The sequence below is a fragment of the Rhyacophila brunnea genome, unplaced genomic scaffold (genome assembly GCF_057557595.1).
Source record: "Rhyacophila brunnea isolate RB1 unplaced genomic scaffold, BYU_Rbru_1.0 scaffold_16, whole genome shotgun sequence".
NCBI lineage: Eukaryota > Metazoa > Arthropoda > Insecta > Trichoptera > Rhyacophilidae > Rhyacophila > Rhyacophila brunnea.
In genome coordinates this window covers 11,160,225-11,176,061 of record NW_028232816.1, presented here as the reverse complement: position 1 = coordinate 11,176,061, position 15,837 = coordinate 11,160,225, and the positions used below count along the sequence as shown (strand labels likewise).

The 15,837-nt window shown below is 43.2% G+C and overlaps 3 protein-coding genes across 3 annotated transcripts in view; 2 read left to right on the top strand and 1 right to left on the bottom strand.

The window, feature by feature from the left end:
* Positions 1-15,837, top strand: part of Cks30A (Cyclin-dependent kinase subunit 30A) — a 204,656-nt gene that overhangs the window by 98,388 nt on the left and 90,431 nt on the right. The gene's annotated exons all lie outside the window — the stretch shown is intronic.
* Positions 410-10,100, top strand: LOC147074362 (ATP-dependent (S)-NAD(P)H-hydrate dehydratase-like). The gene is made up of 2 exons (XM_085943633.1): positions 410-726; positions 8,771-10,100. The coding sequence occupies exons 1-2, from the start codon at positions 469-471 to the stop codon at positions 9,521-9,523; spliced, it is 1,011 nt and encodes a 336-aa protein (XP_085799759.1). The 5' UTR covers positions 410-468; the 3' UTR covers positions 9,524-10,100.
* LOC147074361 (uncharacterized) overlaps positions 13,543-15,837 on the bottom strand; it is a 55,459-nt gene continuing 53,164 nt past the window's right edge. Inside the window, exon 6 of the mRNA XM_085943622.1 lies at positions 13,543-14,278. Within this exon, the coding sequence (XP_085799748.1) occupies positions 14,103-14,278 (176 nt within the window). The 3' untranslated portion in view covers positions 13,543-14,102. The remainder of the gene's footprint in view (positions 14,279-15,837) is intronic.

The following is a 15,837-nucleotide window of genomic DNA, read 5'->3' as shown; positions in this document are numbered from 1 at the left end:
AAATCGTTGTTCTATATTATAATAATATATAGAGCCTAAACGTATGAGTGGGGTACCCACGACGGCCGCGCGGCTTAAGCGTCGGTCTATAACGTCGAGGGGCCCAAGTTCGAAGCCTGGATCTGGCAACTCCACATATTGTTTTTCATTTTGTGTTTCGAGTACAAGTATGGACCTAATATGTTGAGCAAGTGGCTGACGTCCATTTTTCGTAAAAACAAAATCTATTAATCGGGCCATGGGGCTGTCAGAAGCTGCTCCAGTGAATAATAAATAACTTGTAAGTACAATACAAACTAACTGATTAGGTAAGCAACCAAATAATATTGTGTCATGGATCACTGATTTGATAAAATGTGATAATTTTGATAAACTATCATTATTTAATTACGTTAAACAGAATGAAATCAGTGTAAAGAGAATCAATTCAAAATTCACTCGTTTAAATTTAAATATAACTACAAAGTTATGAGACTATTTTTGTTTTTGACGTTCGCGGTGTTCAGGGCGGAATGCCAGTCCATGAACGATCCGGCCTACTCCAGATACGGAGACTGCCGCACTCCGACTCCCCAGGATGACATATTCGTCGCGAATGTCTTGGATAAAGCCACCCCGGCTCTGGAACCAGACAAACCCAAGGGGTACCTTGGGACTGTAGGGATTGTGGGCGGGGGCCTTGCTTATTCGGAGAAGCCTTACATCGCGGCGCTGAGTGCCTTAAGGGTGAGACAACATCAAATTCATTTTTTTTATATTTTTGTAGGTACACTGATTCATACGAATTTAGACTAATCACTAATGACTCGCAATTCACCGAATATTCATGCATATAAATTATCGGGTCATAGTTGATGAGTTAGTCTGTCTAAATACCTATTAGTATCAATCTTAATCTCAGTCCGATCAGTAAACTTCGTGTCAGTCGCTCCGCACAGCATTCTGTTCCACCGAGCTTCGGACCTCGGAACAGTATCATAAGTATTTTAACATAACGCTCTTGTAGCATACCCTTGTACCCACTGTTTACGCTGCAATCGGAGCAATCACCAAATCTCGACTTTCATCTTTCCTCCTGACGACTCTCCATCTACACCTCCTGGTCATCCCCAATCACTGTGGTCTCGTCCCTTCAACAACGAGACCCGCCAAAGGCTATTCCCACATTACACTACATATTGACGCATGGTTTTGAATGTGTGAGTGTCCTACGAAAATGCATTTATTACACGTGTAAATCGTGTAATAGTGTGTGTTGCAACTTCAAATACACCAATATTGAATGAGCATCAGTACATACAACGAGAGCAATCGTCAGAGTACAGAACGAACGAGTAAGCGTATTCTTTACACGTGTTTAATTTTATCCCATATTCTTTCACACTCGTTAGGTATTTCAGTTACCATTATTTCTGAATTCCCTGATATAGACCCTTTTTATAGGGACGCCTTCAATTATTGGTCTATTCGAAGAATTAAGTATAATATATAAAAAGGTAGGTAATCAGTTCTGGGACTTTTATAGATTAGAAAAAAAAGATGCAACGACTAACCCCCGTTTCAGACGGGACACCGGTGTCGCGCTCGTATATAGTAAGGAGGCCTTTGTATTCGAATAAAGGGGCCTTTGTATTATGTTTATGAATGCCCAGAGCTGATGAGTCAACCCATAATTTCCTGATATAAATCAGAACATAAAACTGGCTGCGGTCATAAAAACATGTGTATCGGCGGCTTGAGAATGTAGCGGCCGACGGAAAAGTGTACCGGACACGCTTTGACTCATTAGCTCGGGGCGTTCATAAACATAATACAAAGGCCCTTCTATCCGAACACAAAGGCTTCCTTATTATATACGAGCGCGACACCGGTGTCCCGTCTGAAACGGGCCTAAGAGCTAGTGAGCGTCAGCAGTCACGAGAGCAGTTGTTAAGAACGATCGACAAGCGTATTCTTTACACGTGTTTAAGTTTATCCCATATTCTTCCACAATCGAGATCGGTCGCCTGTTTCGTTCCTGTATAGGAAATATAATATAATACTTCATCATCATCAGCCGGGGTCAATCCACTGCTGGATGAAGGCCTCCCCAAGGTTTCTCCAACTCTCTCGGTCCTGTGTCGTTCGCTGCCACGTATTTCCGCCGAACTTTACCAGTTCGTCAATCCAGCGGCTTTTAGGGCGACCCTGTGGCCGTTTCGTACCCCTTGGGTACCACTGGATGACGGCATTTGTCCAGCGGCCGTCCTTTCGGCGAGCAATGTGCCCCGCCCATCTCCATTTCAGCTGTTTGGCAACGTCTATTACATCGCGTACTCTTGTCTGCTTCCTAACCCATTCGTTCCTCTTACGGTCCTTTTGCGTGATGCCCAACATGCACCTCTCCATGCCTCGCTGTGTGACTCTTAGCCTTTGGACATCTCTCGTGTTGAGGGTCCACGTCTCGCAGTCATACGTGAGCACGCGTAGCACACATTGGTTGAACACCCTACGCTTAAGACATAATGGTAGGTCACTCTTGAAGATAATATTCAGACGTCCGAAAGCACTCCATCCCAGCTTTGTTCTTCGAGCAATTTCATCGTGCATGCTTATGTCTATGGACACCTGCTGTCCGAGATAGACGTAGCTGCTGACTTGCTCGAGTTGGGTGCCAGAAATACATTGAAGTTAATCCCTCCAAACCAAAACCCGCCACGCACCACACCCGGTCTTAATCGGGCGTATCACGTGACCCTACATTGGCGATGTGAAGCATCTAGTTAAGTTTTAGACCGGGAATGCCCTAGGAGGAGATACCCAGGACTAAGGTTGCTACGCTCAGAGTGAGCTCTGACTGAGTTTAAAGTTACTTTCTAATGCAAAGTGCCGGGGAGAGAAGAGCACAGGGAAATTATCAAAATAAAAATGATTCTAGTGTATATAAAACAAAATAATGAAGCTAATCATACGGACAGCAAAAATTATGTGAAGAGATCTTCACGCCCGCAGTAAGACGCCGCAAATTTTTTAAATGCAAGATAATTGGCCTTAGTAGCAACCAAGTCGGACGGCCCGATGGGCCCAACAGCTGGTTGGACCGACCTGAGCATCTCCTCCCGTTCGGAGCACATTCTAAGACATTCCCAGAGGATGTGGTTGGCATCCTGAATCTCCCCTCCGCATGGACATGTCGGACGGCTTACAAGTCCAAGCTCAAAGAGCTTGCCAGCGAACCCACCGTGTCCAGTCACAAATTGACTGGTGTGATGGTCAGGAGTCAGATATTTGGTTATCTCCAATCGCCATTTAATATTTGGAAAAAACATATATGTGTGCCGGCCCTTGGTTGATTCATCCCACCGTCGCTGCCAGGTCTTCCACGCCGCGTCAAGCGTCATGAGACGTATTGTCCGCTTCAACGAGGTTACTTTTTCAGCAACAAGCCGAGGAGGCGGGGCTAGGTGAAAGTCACCAACAACGGCCTCCTCGCCTTTGAAGAGCATCGTTGATGCGCCGCTGACCTGTATATGCAGATCTAGTGGGAGAATGCCGGCCAGGACCGGGAGCGCGGCCGTTGAAGTTGTTCGGTAGGCCTTGGTTATGGAAAGCAGCGCGCTGCGCTGTCCGCTTAAAAGAGTGCTTCTAAGTTTGACACTTTTCGGGATACGCAAGCACCACGCACTAGCAGCGTAGGCGGCAATCCCCATATAAATGGCGCCATAGGCAATCTTAAGCGCCCTTACTTTTAAGCCCCATCCATCACCAGCCATACGGCCCACCCTCTGGAAGGCCCTCCCAGCCTTATAGACTTGGGTAAAGGCATGGTGATGGAAATTTAACATAGTGTCCATTTGGACGCCCAGGTAGGTGACGATCTTTGACACTTTCACTCTCGTATCACCGAAGCGGACTGTGGGTGGCCGCTTACAGTTTAGTCGTCCCGGTCCTTTCAGGACAATGGCTTCTGTCTTGGAAGGTGCGAAAGATAGTCTGCTTACTTTACCCCACGCCTCAATTGACTTTAAGGCTTCGCCGACGGCACTCTCAATCTTCGCCCTGCTGTCGGCCTCCACCAACAGCAGCGCATCGTCAGCGTAGGCGATGACAGTGCAATCGGTTGGAAGCGGGATCCTAAGGAGATCGTCGAAGAGCACGTTCCAGAGGAGGGGCCCGAGGACAGAGCCCTGGGGGCAGCCCATGCTGGTGCGCCTCTCTATTGTGGTAGAACCAACACGAAACTCGATCGATCTATTCGTGAAATAACTCTGAATCGACGCGAACAAATTTCCTGGTAGTCTCTTGAGCCGAAGCTTTTGAAGTATAAGAGGCCAGGATGCACTATCAAACGCACCTGCAATGTCCAGGAAAACTCCTAGGACGTATTTACGGCGAGAATTTTCAGCGATGGCAATCACGTTTCTTATGGCGTCTGTCGTTGATTTGCCTCTTCTGAATCCAAATTGCTTTTCAGAAAGCGGCGCATGCTCTTCCAGGTGGGCTTCAATCCTGTAGCACAGAAGTTTCTCCAGCACCTTACCGAGAGCCGGCAAGAGTGTTAGAGGACGGTAGGCTTTGGGGCTTGACGGTTCTCGACCGCCGGCTTTGGGGATTACCTTCAGTAAGCCCCGCTTCCAGCAGTCGGGGAACGTGCCGCTCTTGATGCAGTCACTGAAAAGTTTGGTAATTTCTGGCGCGGCGATGGCCCATGTGCGTTTGACAAGTATATTGTCAATGCAATCCGGGCCTGGGGCCTTGCCAACAATCAACGTTCTAATGATGCGATTGATCTCCTGTTCAGAGGGCAACGATGAATGGTCGGTGTCGATAGGAAGAGAAGCCTCAAAGCGGACCATACTCATGGTGGCATCGTCCCTGGACTCGTCATCCAGGGGGATGAGTGCCTCGAGCAGGACCGCAGCCGTTTCAGACTCGGTACTGGTGTATCCGCCACCCGGTTTCTCAATACCGCACAAGAGGCTCGTCTGTCTGAGACCAAGCTTTAATGCACGGTATGGAGGACCCCAAGGGTCCGAACCCCCCTCGATGGTGACGAAGTTCCTCCAGTAGTCCTTCTTGGCTTGAGTAATTGCTTTCTTGTAGTCGTATCGGGCGGACTTAGCCATGGATGCAAGAAGATCAATAGAGGCAGGTGGTTGCTTGAGTCGGCGCGCACGTTGATGGACCTTGCGTGCTTTCCTGAAAAAGTCGCGCAGGTTCGAAACTTGCTGCGTCCACCACGGCGACTGGCTGGGTGGCTTGGGCTTGCAGCGTCCGAGTGAAGCTTCGGCTGCTCCGGTGATATCTGCAGTCAGTCGTGAAGCGGCCGAGTGCAGGTCCGGAAAACGGTATCTCGAAGTCCTATCAAGCTTTTTGGAGAGCGCCTTTTCAAACTTTTCCCAATTCCCGTCACGCGTTCTGAAACGCGTGGGCGGGGAAGGGGATACGTCAGAGACGCCATCGTGCGAGGAGTCAGCGGCCAGCTCAAAAGTGATCAACCGATGATCACTCATGGAGGCGCTCGCATGGACCCTCCAGCCCCTGATACGTCTCGCGACGGACTCAGTGGCAAGAGTGATGTCGATGTGAGTGCTTCCGGAGTTTGCATGCGACGTGAAAGTCGGCATGCTATTCAGATCGTTGAGGACGACCAGGTTGTGCTGGTGCACCAGCTCCTCGATGACGTCCGCGTCGCACAAGGGGAGATCCACGGGCGCCCAGAGGGGGGACTGCGAGTTGGCGTCCGCACAGATGATGACATCCCTGCCAGCAACTGCGCGGAGGATGCCGTCAAGCAGCGATACCACGTGTTCCTTTGTACTCTTAAAGCTGAAATAGGCGGAAATAACCACCACGCTGCCTCCTCCGGGTAAGCTGATGTCTGCACACGCGACCAGCTCAGTCGACAGATGCGAGAGCGACAGCACGCCAAGGCGAGGGTCAAGAGCGAATATACAGGCCTTTGGCTCTGTACAACTGGCGCTGACAACGAGGCCCGCGCACCTAAGTCCCTTTTCAGCGAGCCTGGGGCCCTTTTCAGAACCCCAGTGGTACGGTTCCTGCACCAGCGCCAGCGACATGCCGGCGGCCTGCATAACCTCAATCAACTCCGCAGAGCCGGCGTCGCTCAAGTTCACGTTCAACTGGGCGAAGGTGATCATCGAGCGGCAGTGTAGTCCACCATAGCCCTTTCGCGCAACTCGGCGTGGAGTCTTGCAGGGCATTCGAGGCTATTGGTGGGATGGTCATGCGGCTGTTTGTGCTTGTAACAGGCTACGCACTTGGGTGGGATCTCCTTGTGAGGGCAGTCTGCGCGATCGTGGCCGGAAGCAGTGCAGTGGCTGCATGTGGGAGTCTTTGAATTGCATCCCTTTGCCATATGGCCGTAAAGGTGGCACATGTTGCACTTCACTACCCCCACAAAGTCCTTCAATGGGAAGGATTCCCATCCCATATACAGCCTGTCCTCCACCAAAAGGGCAGACCAAATTGCACCAGGGACGAAAACCACGAAGTGACATCTGCCGGTCTTCGGGCCAGCTTTGTGGCTGAGTCGAATATCTCTGTACGCCGATTCCGGCAGACCAGTCTGCTCCTTGGTGGAGGTGTAGATGGCTTCCCGGAGCTGGGGTTCTGTAAGGGTTGAAGGGAGATTAAAAATAATAACCCGAGGCTGTTTTTTCCCGGCGAGCTCAGCTCTTAGGGCAGCCTCCGAGGTCTCCATGGCCTTAACGAGGGCCGTGGCCTCGACTTCGGAGCGGGGGTGAACAATAATTCCTCCGTTTCTCACGTTTCGGATCCCTGTAATTTGGACCCCGATTGATCTGGGGTCAAATGCCTTCTTCAGGAGGTCCTTGGTGGCTTCCGATGTTTTTTCCCCAGAGCCGGTCGGGAAAAATAGAACGCCCGGTCTGGGGGCTAAAGGCAGGGACGGGAAATGGCTGTTGACGGTGGCCGGAGGTGGAGCGAGTATTGTGGAGGTTGCAGTGGGAGGGCGGCTTCTTCTGCCGAGGGCTGTGGCCCACGATGTGGGCGCTGGCATCGTTGCGGCGATGGTGGTGTGGAAGTTTGCCGATGCTGTTGGTTTTGGTGAATGAAGCGTCTTAAGGGTTTTGGTTTGCGTGTGCAGGTCTTTGATAGCCTTCTTTTGCATATTGAGGCCAATTGTCCTGTCCTTTAGTAGCCTCTCTAGGTGTTTAATATTGGCTTCTTGGGCAATGGTCTTTTTTTCTAGTTTTGCCATGGTCATGTTCTGCCTGCCTTGTGCTTCTGAGAGGCTCAATAGGGCGTTATTGATGCGTTCCTTGGCTCCTGCTTGCTTGCCGCGGAAGGCCGCAATTACTTCATTCATATAGGTGGACACGTCTTGATAGACGGATTCATATAAGTCCGTGTCGACGGCAGTGTATTCCCCAGTTTCCTCGTATTCGCTGCCGGAAGACGATGAAGAAACGTCGTTGTCAGCATGCCGAGGGGCTGGTTGGTGGTTCTTGGATTTTGGTTTTTTGGCTTCAGGTTCGGTGATAGTGTCCGGAGATGTGGCTTTTGATGATGATTTCTTCCCAGGTGACTTAGGCGAGCGCGTCTTGTTTTTTGACGATCGTATAGTCGTTAATGAGGCGTGGCCAGATGTGGATGCCGCAAGGGATGGTGTGTTGTGAGGATCAGGACCTTCCCGAGGAGGTGGAGTACGCTCCATGTTAGGCATTTGGGTTAGATAGCAGAATCAAAAGTAATTAGTAATAATTTATAAGTTGAGGGTCTTAATACACTAACATAATAATATTGTCTTTCGATCGATGCACTGGTCGTCCCTGCATATAATATATAGCATTTCCTACACTAAAACAATGTCAAAAATAGTTCCAGCAAAAACAATTTATCACGCAATAAATATTATATTATTACAATAATTAATTATTATTACAATACTATTATTAAATGAAGGAATGGAAATACTTATTTTAAAACACCAAATCTAACAACAACAACGCTAATTACATCTGTTTATAACTTGTAATGATAATTAAACTAATTAATTTAATGGTTATCAATTACACGGGAGCAATAAATTTATACAGAAATATGATTGTTCGCGAGTTCATTGCTGGTTGGCAAGGAAAAAGGCACATTTACCGGGAAAGTCCTAGGGGAAAACACACAAAAGTTTCACAAATCGTATTCCATGGGCAGGCGAAGGTATTAGTTAAAAAACGGGATCAAAAACTTGTGAATAGCAGGGTCAAAATTGAAAATAACGAAAGCGAAATGATAACGATGTCAGAGGTTAAAATATAATTAACGTAACGCCAGAAATACAGATAATCGCAGGGTCCGAAAAACAGTTCCTCATCACTTTTGTCGTTGAGACATTTATCTTTAGACCGACCGTTTGACTGACATCCGCGAGTTCTTGCATTCTACCTTGGAGGTCTTTCGGGTCTTGTGAGAGTATAACAATATCATCTGCAAAGCGCAGGTGACTGAGGTGCTCCCCATTAATTGGAACACCTTTTTCCTCCCAATCAAGTTTCCTAAATAAGTCCTCAAGAGTAGCGGTGAATAGTTTAGGTGAAATGGTATCACCTTGCCGGACACCTTTGTTAATGGGGAATTTACACGACCGTTTGTGGAGTTTCACGCATGCTGTGGCATCACTGTATATACTGTTCAATATGTTTATATAGCGTCTGGAAATAATACTTAACATGTGTATAAATGTAGGTACATACAGTTAAATAAGCCTCAGTTGAGACTCTTAGCAAATGAAAACTATTAATTTTTATTGTAGGTTGGTGCTGACGCTGTCCACATAATCTGTTATAATGCGGCGGGATCCTCAATTCAGTCTCTGAGTCCTGACATTGTCGTGCATCCTACCCTGGATACTGACTGGGCTAGAGCGATCCAGACCATGCAAAAGATGGACGTGATTCTCGTCGGGCCGGGACTGGATGAAACCGATCACGGGTTTCACGTTATAAATGGCGTTTTTAGTGAATGCGCCAAACATCAGAAGCCTCTCATCTTACACGTGGATGATTTTTTTCTAACGCAACACACTGTTAATTTATTTTCAAATTATCCCAATCCTGGTATCATATTGATTACTGACGATCAGCAGTTCGAAAAGATTTATCCGCTGATTAAGCAGAGCAATATTTTCAGCAGATCTCATGCGCATATCAAATTTGAGGAGTTGGGCAACTTTATGATTATGAGAACCGGTTGTACCGACGTAGCGATGAGTGGAAGTCCGATGGCTTCTTGGAGTAATAGTAACATGAAACCTATGAGAAAAACAGCAAAACAGGATTTACTAATATCTGGAGCTACCGCTATTTACTTCTATTGGGCCCGAAAGACTTTGGATGCTAACGAAACGGCAGTCCATGGACCGATGTTCCCTGCTGCTGTCGCGACGTACGCCGCCTCAAAGATGGTGAGGAGGATCAACAAATTGGCAGTTGAAGAGAACGGAAGAAGCGCTACTACTCTCGATATGATTGAAAAGATTCACGAAGCCCTTTACGGCATGGGATAATTATTGCTTCATAATTGTAATTTTCTTTAGTACACCAGCGCATTTATTCTATATACAAGACTGGTATAATGGGCCGCTATCGAGGGAAGTTTTTCATTTTTTGTATCGAAGTATTACCACTTATTTTAACAATTACAATAAGTTAGCCGTTCAAACAGTCAAAACTGTCTATGTTGCTCTAAAATTTAACACAGCCAAGAGAGGTGCTGTTAAAATACAGCACTTATTGTAACAATTACAACTTACAACTAACTTATTGTAATTGTTACAATAATACGATACAAATACTGAAAAACTACCCTCGATAGCTGCCGATAGCAGCCTATAGCAGTCTTGTGTATAGAATAGACCCGCAGGTTACTGTAGTAACTATACTAATGAGACAAACACAAATTAAGAAAACATTAAAAAAAATATTTCTTCACAAACTTTTCTTTATTCATGTTTAATATACTGGTTATTACACTACAAAAAATAATACAATAAAACCGACCTTATTCCACTATTACATATTATTATAAAATATGTCTACGTCATACACTATCTATGGTAAATATATTATATTGCAACAATCACAAACAAATTATTTAAAAAAAATAGTTTCTTACCTATTTATATACAGAAATTATGGAGAAGCCTTCATTCTTAAGAGACTTGAAAGTAATTATTAATTTTGATTAAAATTATTGTCATTAAGTATGACAGAAGTATGCGTTGGTAGGTAGAATATACGTTTTATAACTTTGCACTTGGTTTACACTCTTTACTATACTGATACGCCTCTGGTTGATTACCTCGCATACAATTAGACCAAAAAATAATGCTATTTACTTGTATTGATATATGTAGTAATAAATAAATAGACAGATAATATATGTAAAAAATATATTTTTAGAATATAATACATCATTTTAATTCTAGAGCCGGAGTGCAAAGTTTTGAAGCATATACTCTACGACAAATTATAAAGGCAGAAAGCCCCAAAGTAGGTGGCGTGGCGAGAGAATTACTTACGCGGCATGCTCAACGAACACAAAGATCCACGCAGTTCATTAGTAAAATCTTTGACGTTAATTATCTCGAAAAGTAAATGGACGTCATATTGTTTATCAAACAAAAAAGGCTGCAAAGAATCGATTGGATTATTAACTAAAGAAAATAGTGTGCTCTGCAGTATTACAATATAACCGTATGTTGGTTCGGTGGTCACACTACACGAAAAATTGACACCCGATTCGTCAACAAACCGCCTTCTATGGGCTGAGTATCTTTGTTATTGGGAGTATTATGAGTTAGTTAGGTAGGTACTAGTATTAACTAGGATAATAAAAAACTAAAAATAAAAGTTTAAGATAATAATTATTAGCCCGTTTTCAGCATAATTGGAGCTATAGTTTACCTATCACACACAGAAATAAAACACATCATTGTGCAAAAATTACGGACCACTTTTCGATTTGCGCGAACTACAGATTTCCCGGCCATACACACGGGCTTCCCGATACAAACCGGTTTGCGGAGGTAAGCTTGTGGTTAAGCATAACCGCACCGCGACTTGCCGGCGCATAATTCTGAATCTGGTAAAGACCATTTCGATTGACAGTTCCGAAATGCTAAAAACGAGTTTGAAAACCACTGCCCTATGTGAACGACACTTAGTTTAAATAGTTAAATAAAAATAGCTAATAATTACAGCGTCCCCTTAACTGCGGTAGCCATATTATAATATTTATTGTTGTTATCATGTTAGGTATATACTTAAATAAATGAATGCACTAATAGGTAGTCTAACAATCTTCAACCATTGTACGTGTTGCATGTCTTGCTAAAAAGATAACCTCAAAAGATTAATAATTTTGTTCGTGTTTTTGTTAATTGCAAAATAACATCACACACTTGCAACAAAACAGTAAGCATTAAATAGACTTTAATATACATAAGTAGAACAATCTCATAAACATGCATATCAGAAAAAATACTAGATTTTTTTCTTGTTGTACCAAAAATGCTAATGGAATTCACATCCATCCAGTGAGGTCTCTGGGCAAAGTGCCGCCCTTAGGCAGATTTAGAATGCCGTCCCCTTTCATTGTTATATTCAAATAGTCTGAACCCTATTTTATTATTTATTTTCAGCGTATCTATTCTATACACAAGACTGCTATCGGCAGCTATCGAGGGTAGTTTTTTCATATGTTTGTATCGAAGTATTATAATTGATACAACAAGTTAGCCGTCTCTGAACAATCAAAACTGTCTATCAAGCTATAAAATTTAGCACAGCCGAGAGAGGTGCTGTTAAAACATAGCACTTATTGTAACAATTGTTACAATAAATGCTAATACTTCAATACAAAACTACGCTCGATTGCGGCCGATAGCAGTCTTGTGTGTAGAATAGATGCGCAGAGCGATCGTGAAAAGACAAATACACCTTTACACAATCTTTAAATTTGAATACAAATCATTTACTGAGAGTATTTCCACAAAACTTACTTTCAAACATGGAAGGTCTGTGGCGCTGACAGGTTTGGAAGCACCCATGTGAAAATTTTCCTTGTGCGATAATCCGTCATTACAATATGTGTTAAATTGGGTTTTACAATACGACAATGGTTAAGCTGTCAGAATTTTTTATGCTTTGGCTATTTTTAATACTAGTTATTAAGATTTCGATAATTTCTGAGGCGACCGCATCGTCTGCTTCATTGAAACGTTGTAATACTATTAATTTATATTTGTTTCTTCATTCGCCGCTCTTTATAATGTGCCGCCCCTATCTAACGCATGACCTGCCTACCCCACGGGACATCACTGCGTACATCGCAATCCGAACGGTGAGCATTACCGATTAAGTTGCTGGTACAATTATGCTAAAAACACATTACCATCACACCACGTTAGCGCACGCGAGCTCACGGCAAATAATGTTGTTTTACTTGGGATTCAAAATATCAAGCAAATACTCCCATTCGTTATCACATTTAAGTCGAAAATGAATAATGTGAGTTAACAAAGTCTGCCAAAATGTATCAGAGCCAAACTAAGGATATAAACAACTGATATTTAATTCTATTAATATCAGCTATAATGTGAAAATTTGTTTTAGAATATATTACATCATTTTCATCCGAGAGGCGGAGTGCAAAGTCATGAAGCATAAATACTCTAGAACGTTTTTATATTAGTTTCTGCAAGTTTACACATTAAGAGTCACGTGATCTCGCGTATATTTTATTTTATGATTTGGAATGGAGCTAGCTACAAATGACGTCATTGACAGAATGTTTTTAAGGGTTGTTCGTTTTTATTATTGAATACTCTGATGGTTCTAGCATATGAGCTTACGTGAAGTAATGATGATGTGTTCCTAGCATTACTATCAGTGCAGAACTCTCCTAAAAATTATGCATTTGAGATGTTGCGGATTCAATTTTTCAAAAACTAGGATATTTTCTATGTCGTCATTTTCGGTCTTCAATTTGCTCCAGAAGTTAGTAAAGGAATACAATAATTTTCAGACTGTAGGATATTGCTGAAATTGCATGTAAGTGAGCATGTATTATAAATATTTCATGATTTAATCTGTATTTGTCCGCACTCGTTTGGTGTCAGAAACTCCCATTTCACCATAATATTATCTCGGGTGTGCCCTTCCATGGTTATCAGTCTATTGAAGGCTTTATATACTCAGTACTCGAGACCGGTTAAAGATGGGAGATGCTCTGGCATTACCTATTCTTCGAGACCATCAGAAGATAGATCCGCTTGCCATGTAGGTAGATGGTCAGTCCCAGTGACGTCCCGTGGGGGTAGGCAGATTGAGCGTCGCTTGGGGGCGGCAGTTACTCAAAGGGCGGCAAATCGAGGAGAATCATTAGGTATATATAGAAAGCTACCTAAACTAAGTAATAACGGAAATATCTTTCCATTAAAAAAATCAGCTCACTGGTTGGAAACAAAATATATCTATTAATTAGATAAATACTATACAATTTTCAACGGGACTTTATTTTTTTGTCGGGTTCACGATGTCTAGTTTACTTCCGTTGTCCTTGGACGTCACGTTCTTCACAGTCACTCGCGAGTTATGGAGTCAGGTGTATTTTTAAATGTACCTATCTGAAACCGTAGACTCGCAACATTGTCTATTGAAGCAAGAAGTTAGATTTAGTAGTATCGGTACCTATATCTTGTTAGTAATGTATCCATACAACACAATTCTTAGATATTGGAGTCACGAAAGGATGATAAAAAGTACTGTATAAAAAAAAGTGGCGGCATTTTGGCACTGCCTAGGGGCGGCATTTTGTCTAGGGACGTCACTGGTCAGTCCTCTCGAGACTGTCAAAGGTACGGTTGTCGCCAAAATCTTCTCCTCTCTTTTGTCAAAAACTCTTGTTTTCCATATTATGTAATATCTAATATCCATGCATAATGCGAATTTTTTATCGCAGGCGGTTTTCTGGGATTGTTCCTAATTATGTTACTTCAATAAAGAATGTTAGCATCTTAAACAAAATAAAAAAAATTAACTGTATATAATTCTAATCTAATCTATGATCGGTAATGGTATTCTTCATCCAGTATTTTTGTTGCCTGGATGTCTCCGGGATGATCCATTGCATCCAGCCTGGTGCCTCTCGATGCGCTCCGGGGCGAAGCTTCTTGCGCACGAAGAGCAGGTGACCAGAGATCGAAGGTGGCTCGCCCAAATGTTATGGTACGTCGTTTCATAATCCAGCTCGCCGCTCGCTGGAAAAAAACGTACATTTCTATGAATATGTTGAATTTCCTGATGGTTAAAATTCCACACATAACCTTGAGAATAATGGTTGGACTATATTTAAAGAGACAGGATCCTCAACGTATCCGGAAATTTGTACGCAAACAGTTCACCGCAGGACACTTATTCGTGCGCCGCAGTACGTGAAACATGAGTTCGTGTAACATTTAATCAAATGACGAGTCTTCGTTGAACATTTCACCGTGGAGTATATATATTTTGTACGTATGCTACAGCATGTGGCGAATTTTATGAGATGTCTTTAATAGGTTAGGTTAGGTTAGGTTAGGGTTAATCTAATTGGAATAGTGCTATTTGCAAACTATCGCCGCATTTTGTAAGATACGTACAAATGTATTCCACGGTGAAATTTTCAACGAAGAACTCGTCATTTGATAAAATGTTATACGAACTCATGTTTCACGTACTGCAGCGCACGAATAAGTGTCCCGCGTTGAACTGCATACGTACAACTTACATGCAACCGATCCTCAAGGCTCAAGCAGTCGAGTGAACTTCCAGAAGATATAGGTGGTTGAAACATTTTCTGCCTGCAACAAAACCCAATTTGCAGCGCCAGATCTATGATTAAAAGACCCATCGACTAATACATATTTGGGGACCCAAAGTCAACTTGTTAGATCATAATTTTTACAATGAAACAAAATAATAATCATCATTTATTACTCGATCACAATCTATTATTTTTAACATTAATTTAATACTACGTTGACGATGTTTCCAAATTTAATTATTATAAATTCATGACAATATAACAAATGGGCATTCACTCTTACAAGTATTAGTTGCTGGTGTACTGAGAAAAATTCTCATTGTGATTTCATCGTTAAAAAGAGTTTTGTAATTATTATGTCCCTATATTCTAGAACAGTGTTATGCAACATTTTACTAAAGTGGCACCCATTGTCCACTGCCAAACTCTCAAGACACACCAACGATCGGCATAGTAATTGTATATGCCGGTCCTTATAAACAAAATGAGACATATACCAGTCAGAGTCACACTGTGTAGTTTTGCGGAAGGCGCAGGAACGGAGCAATCACTAACGATACCCTACAGGTGATAACTGCCAGATAGGTACCTAATACACGTATACATGAATTGCCATGCAATGGATCAGTTAATTGCGCGTAGTACGATTACCGCGTGGTTTAAGCGTCGGCCTATAGTGTCGTGGGTCCTAGGTTCGAATCTTGGGTCTGGCAAGTTGACATATGGTTTTTCAATTTGTGATGAGTCAGAGTACGGACCTAATAGGTTGAGCAAGTGGCTGACATTCATCTCTCATAAAAACTAAATCTAGACACAGGTTCAAATATTATTCTAGAAGTTTGCACATTTGAAGATTTTGGAGCCCTGGGCATGCCCTTTTAGAACTGTGCTAAATTCGGCTCTGTCAATTTGAGTTATATTGTTGATAGTAATAATAATAATAATATCTATCTACGTTCTGCCTATCCGAACAAGATTTATATATCTCTATAAATAGCCATAATAATATTTTAC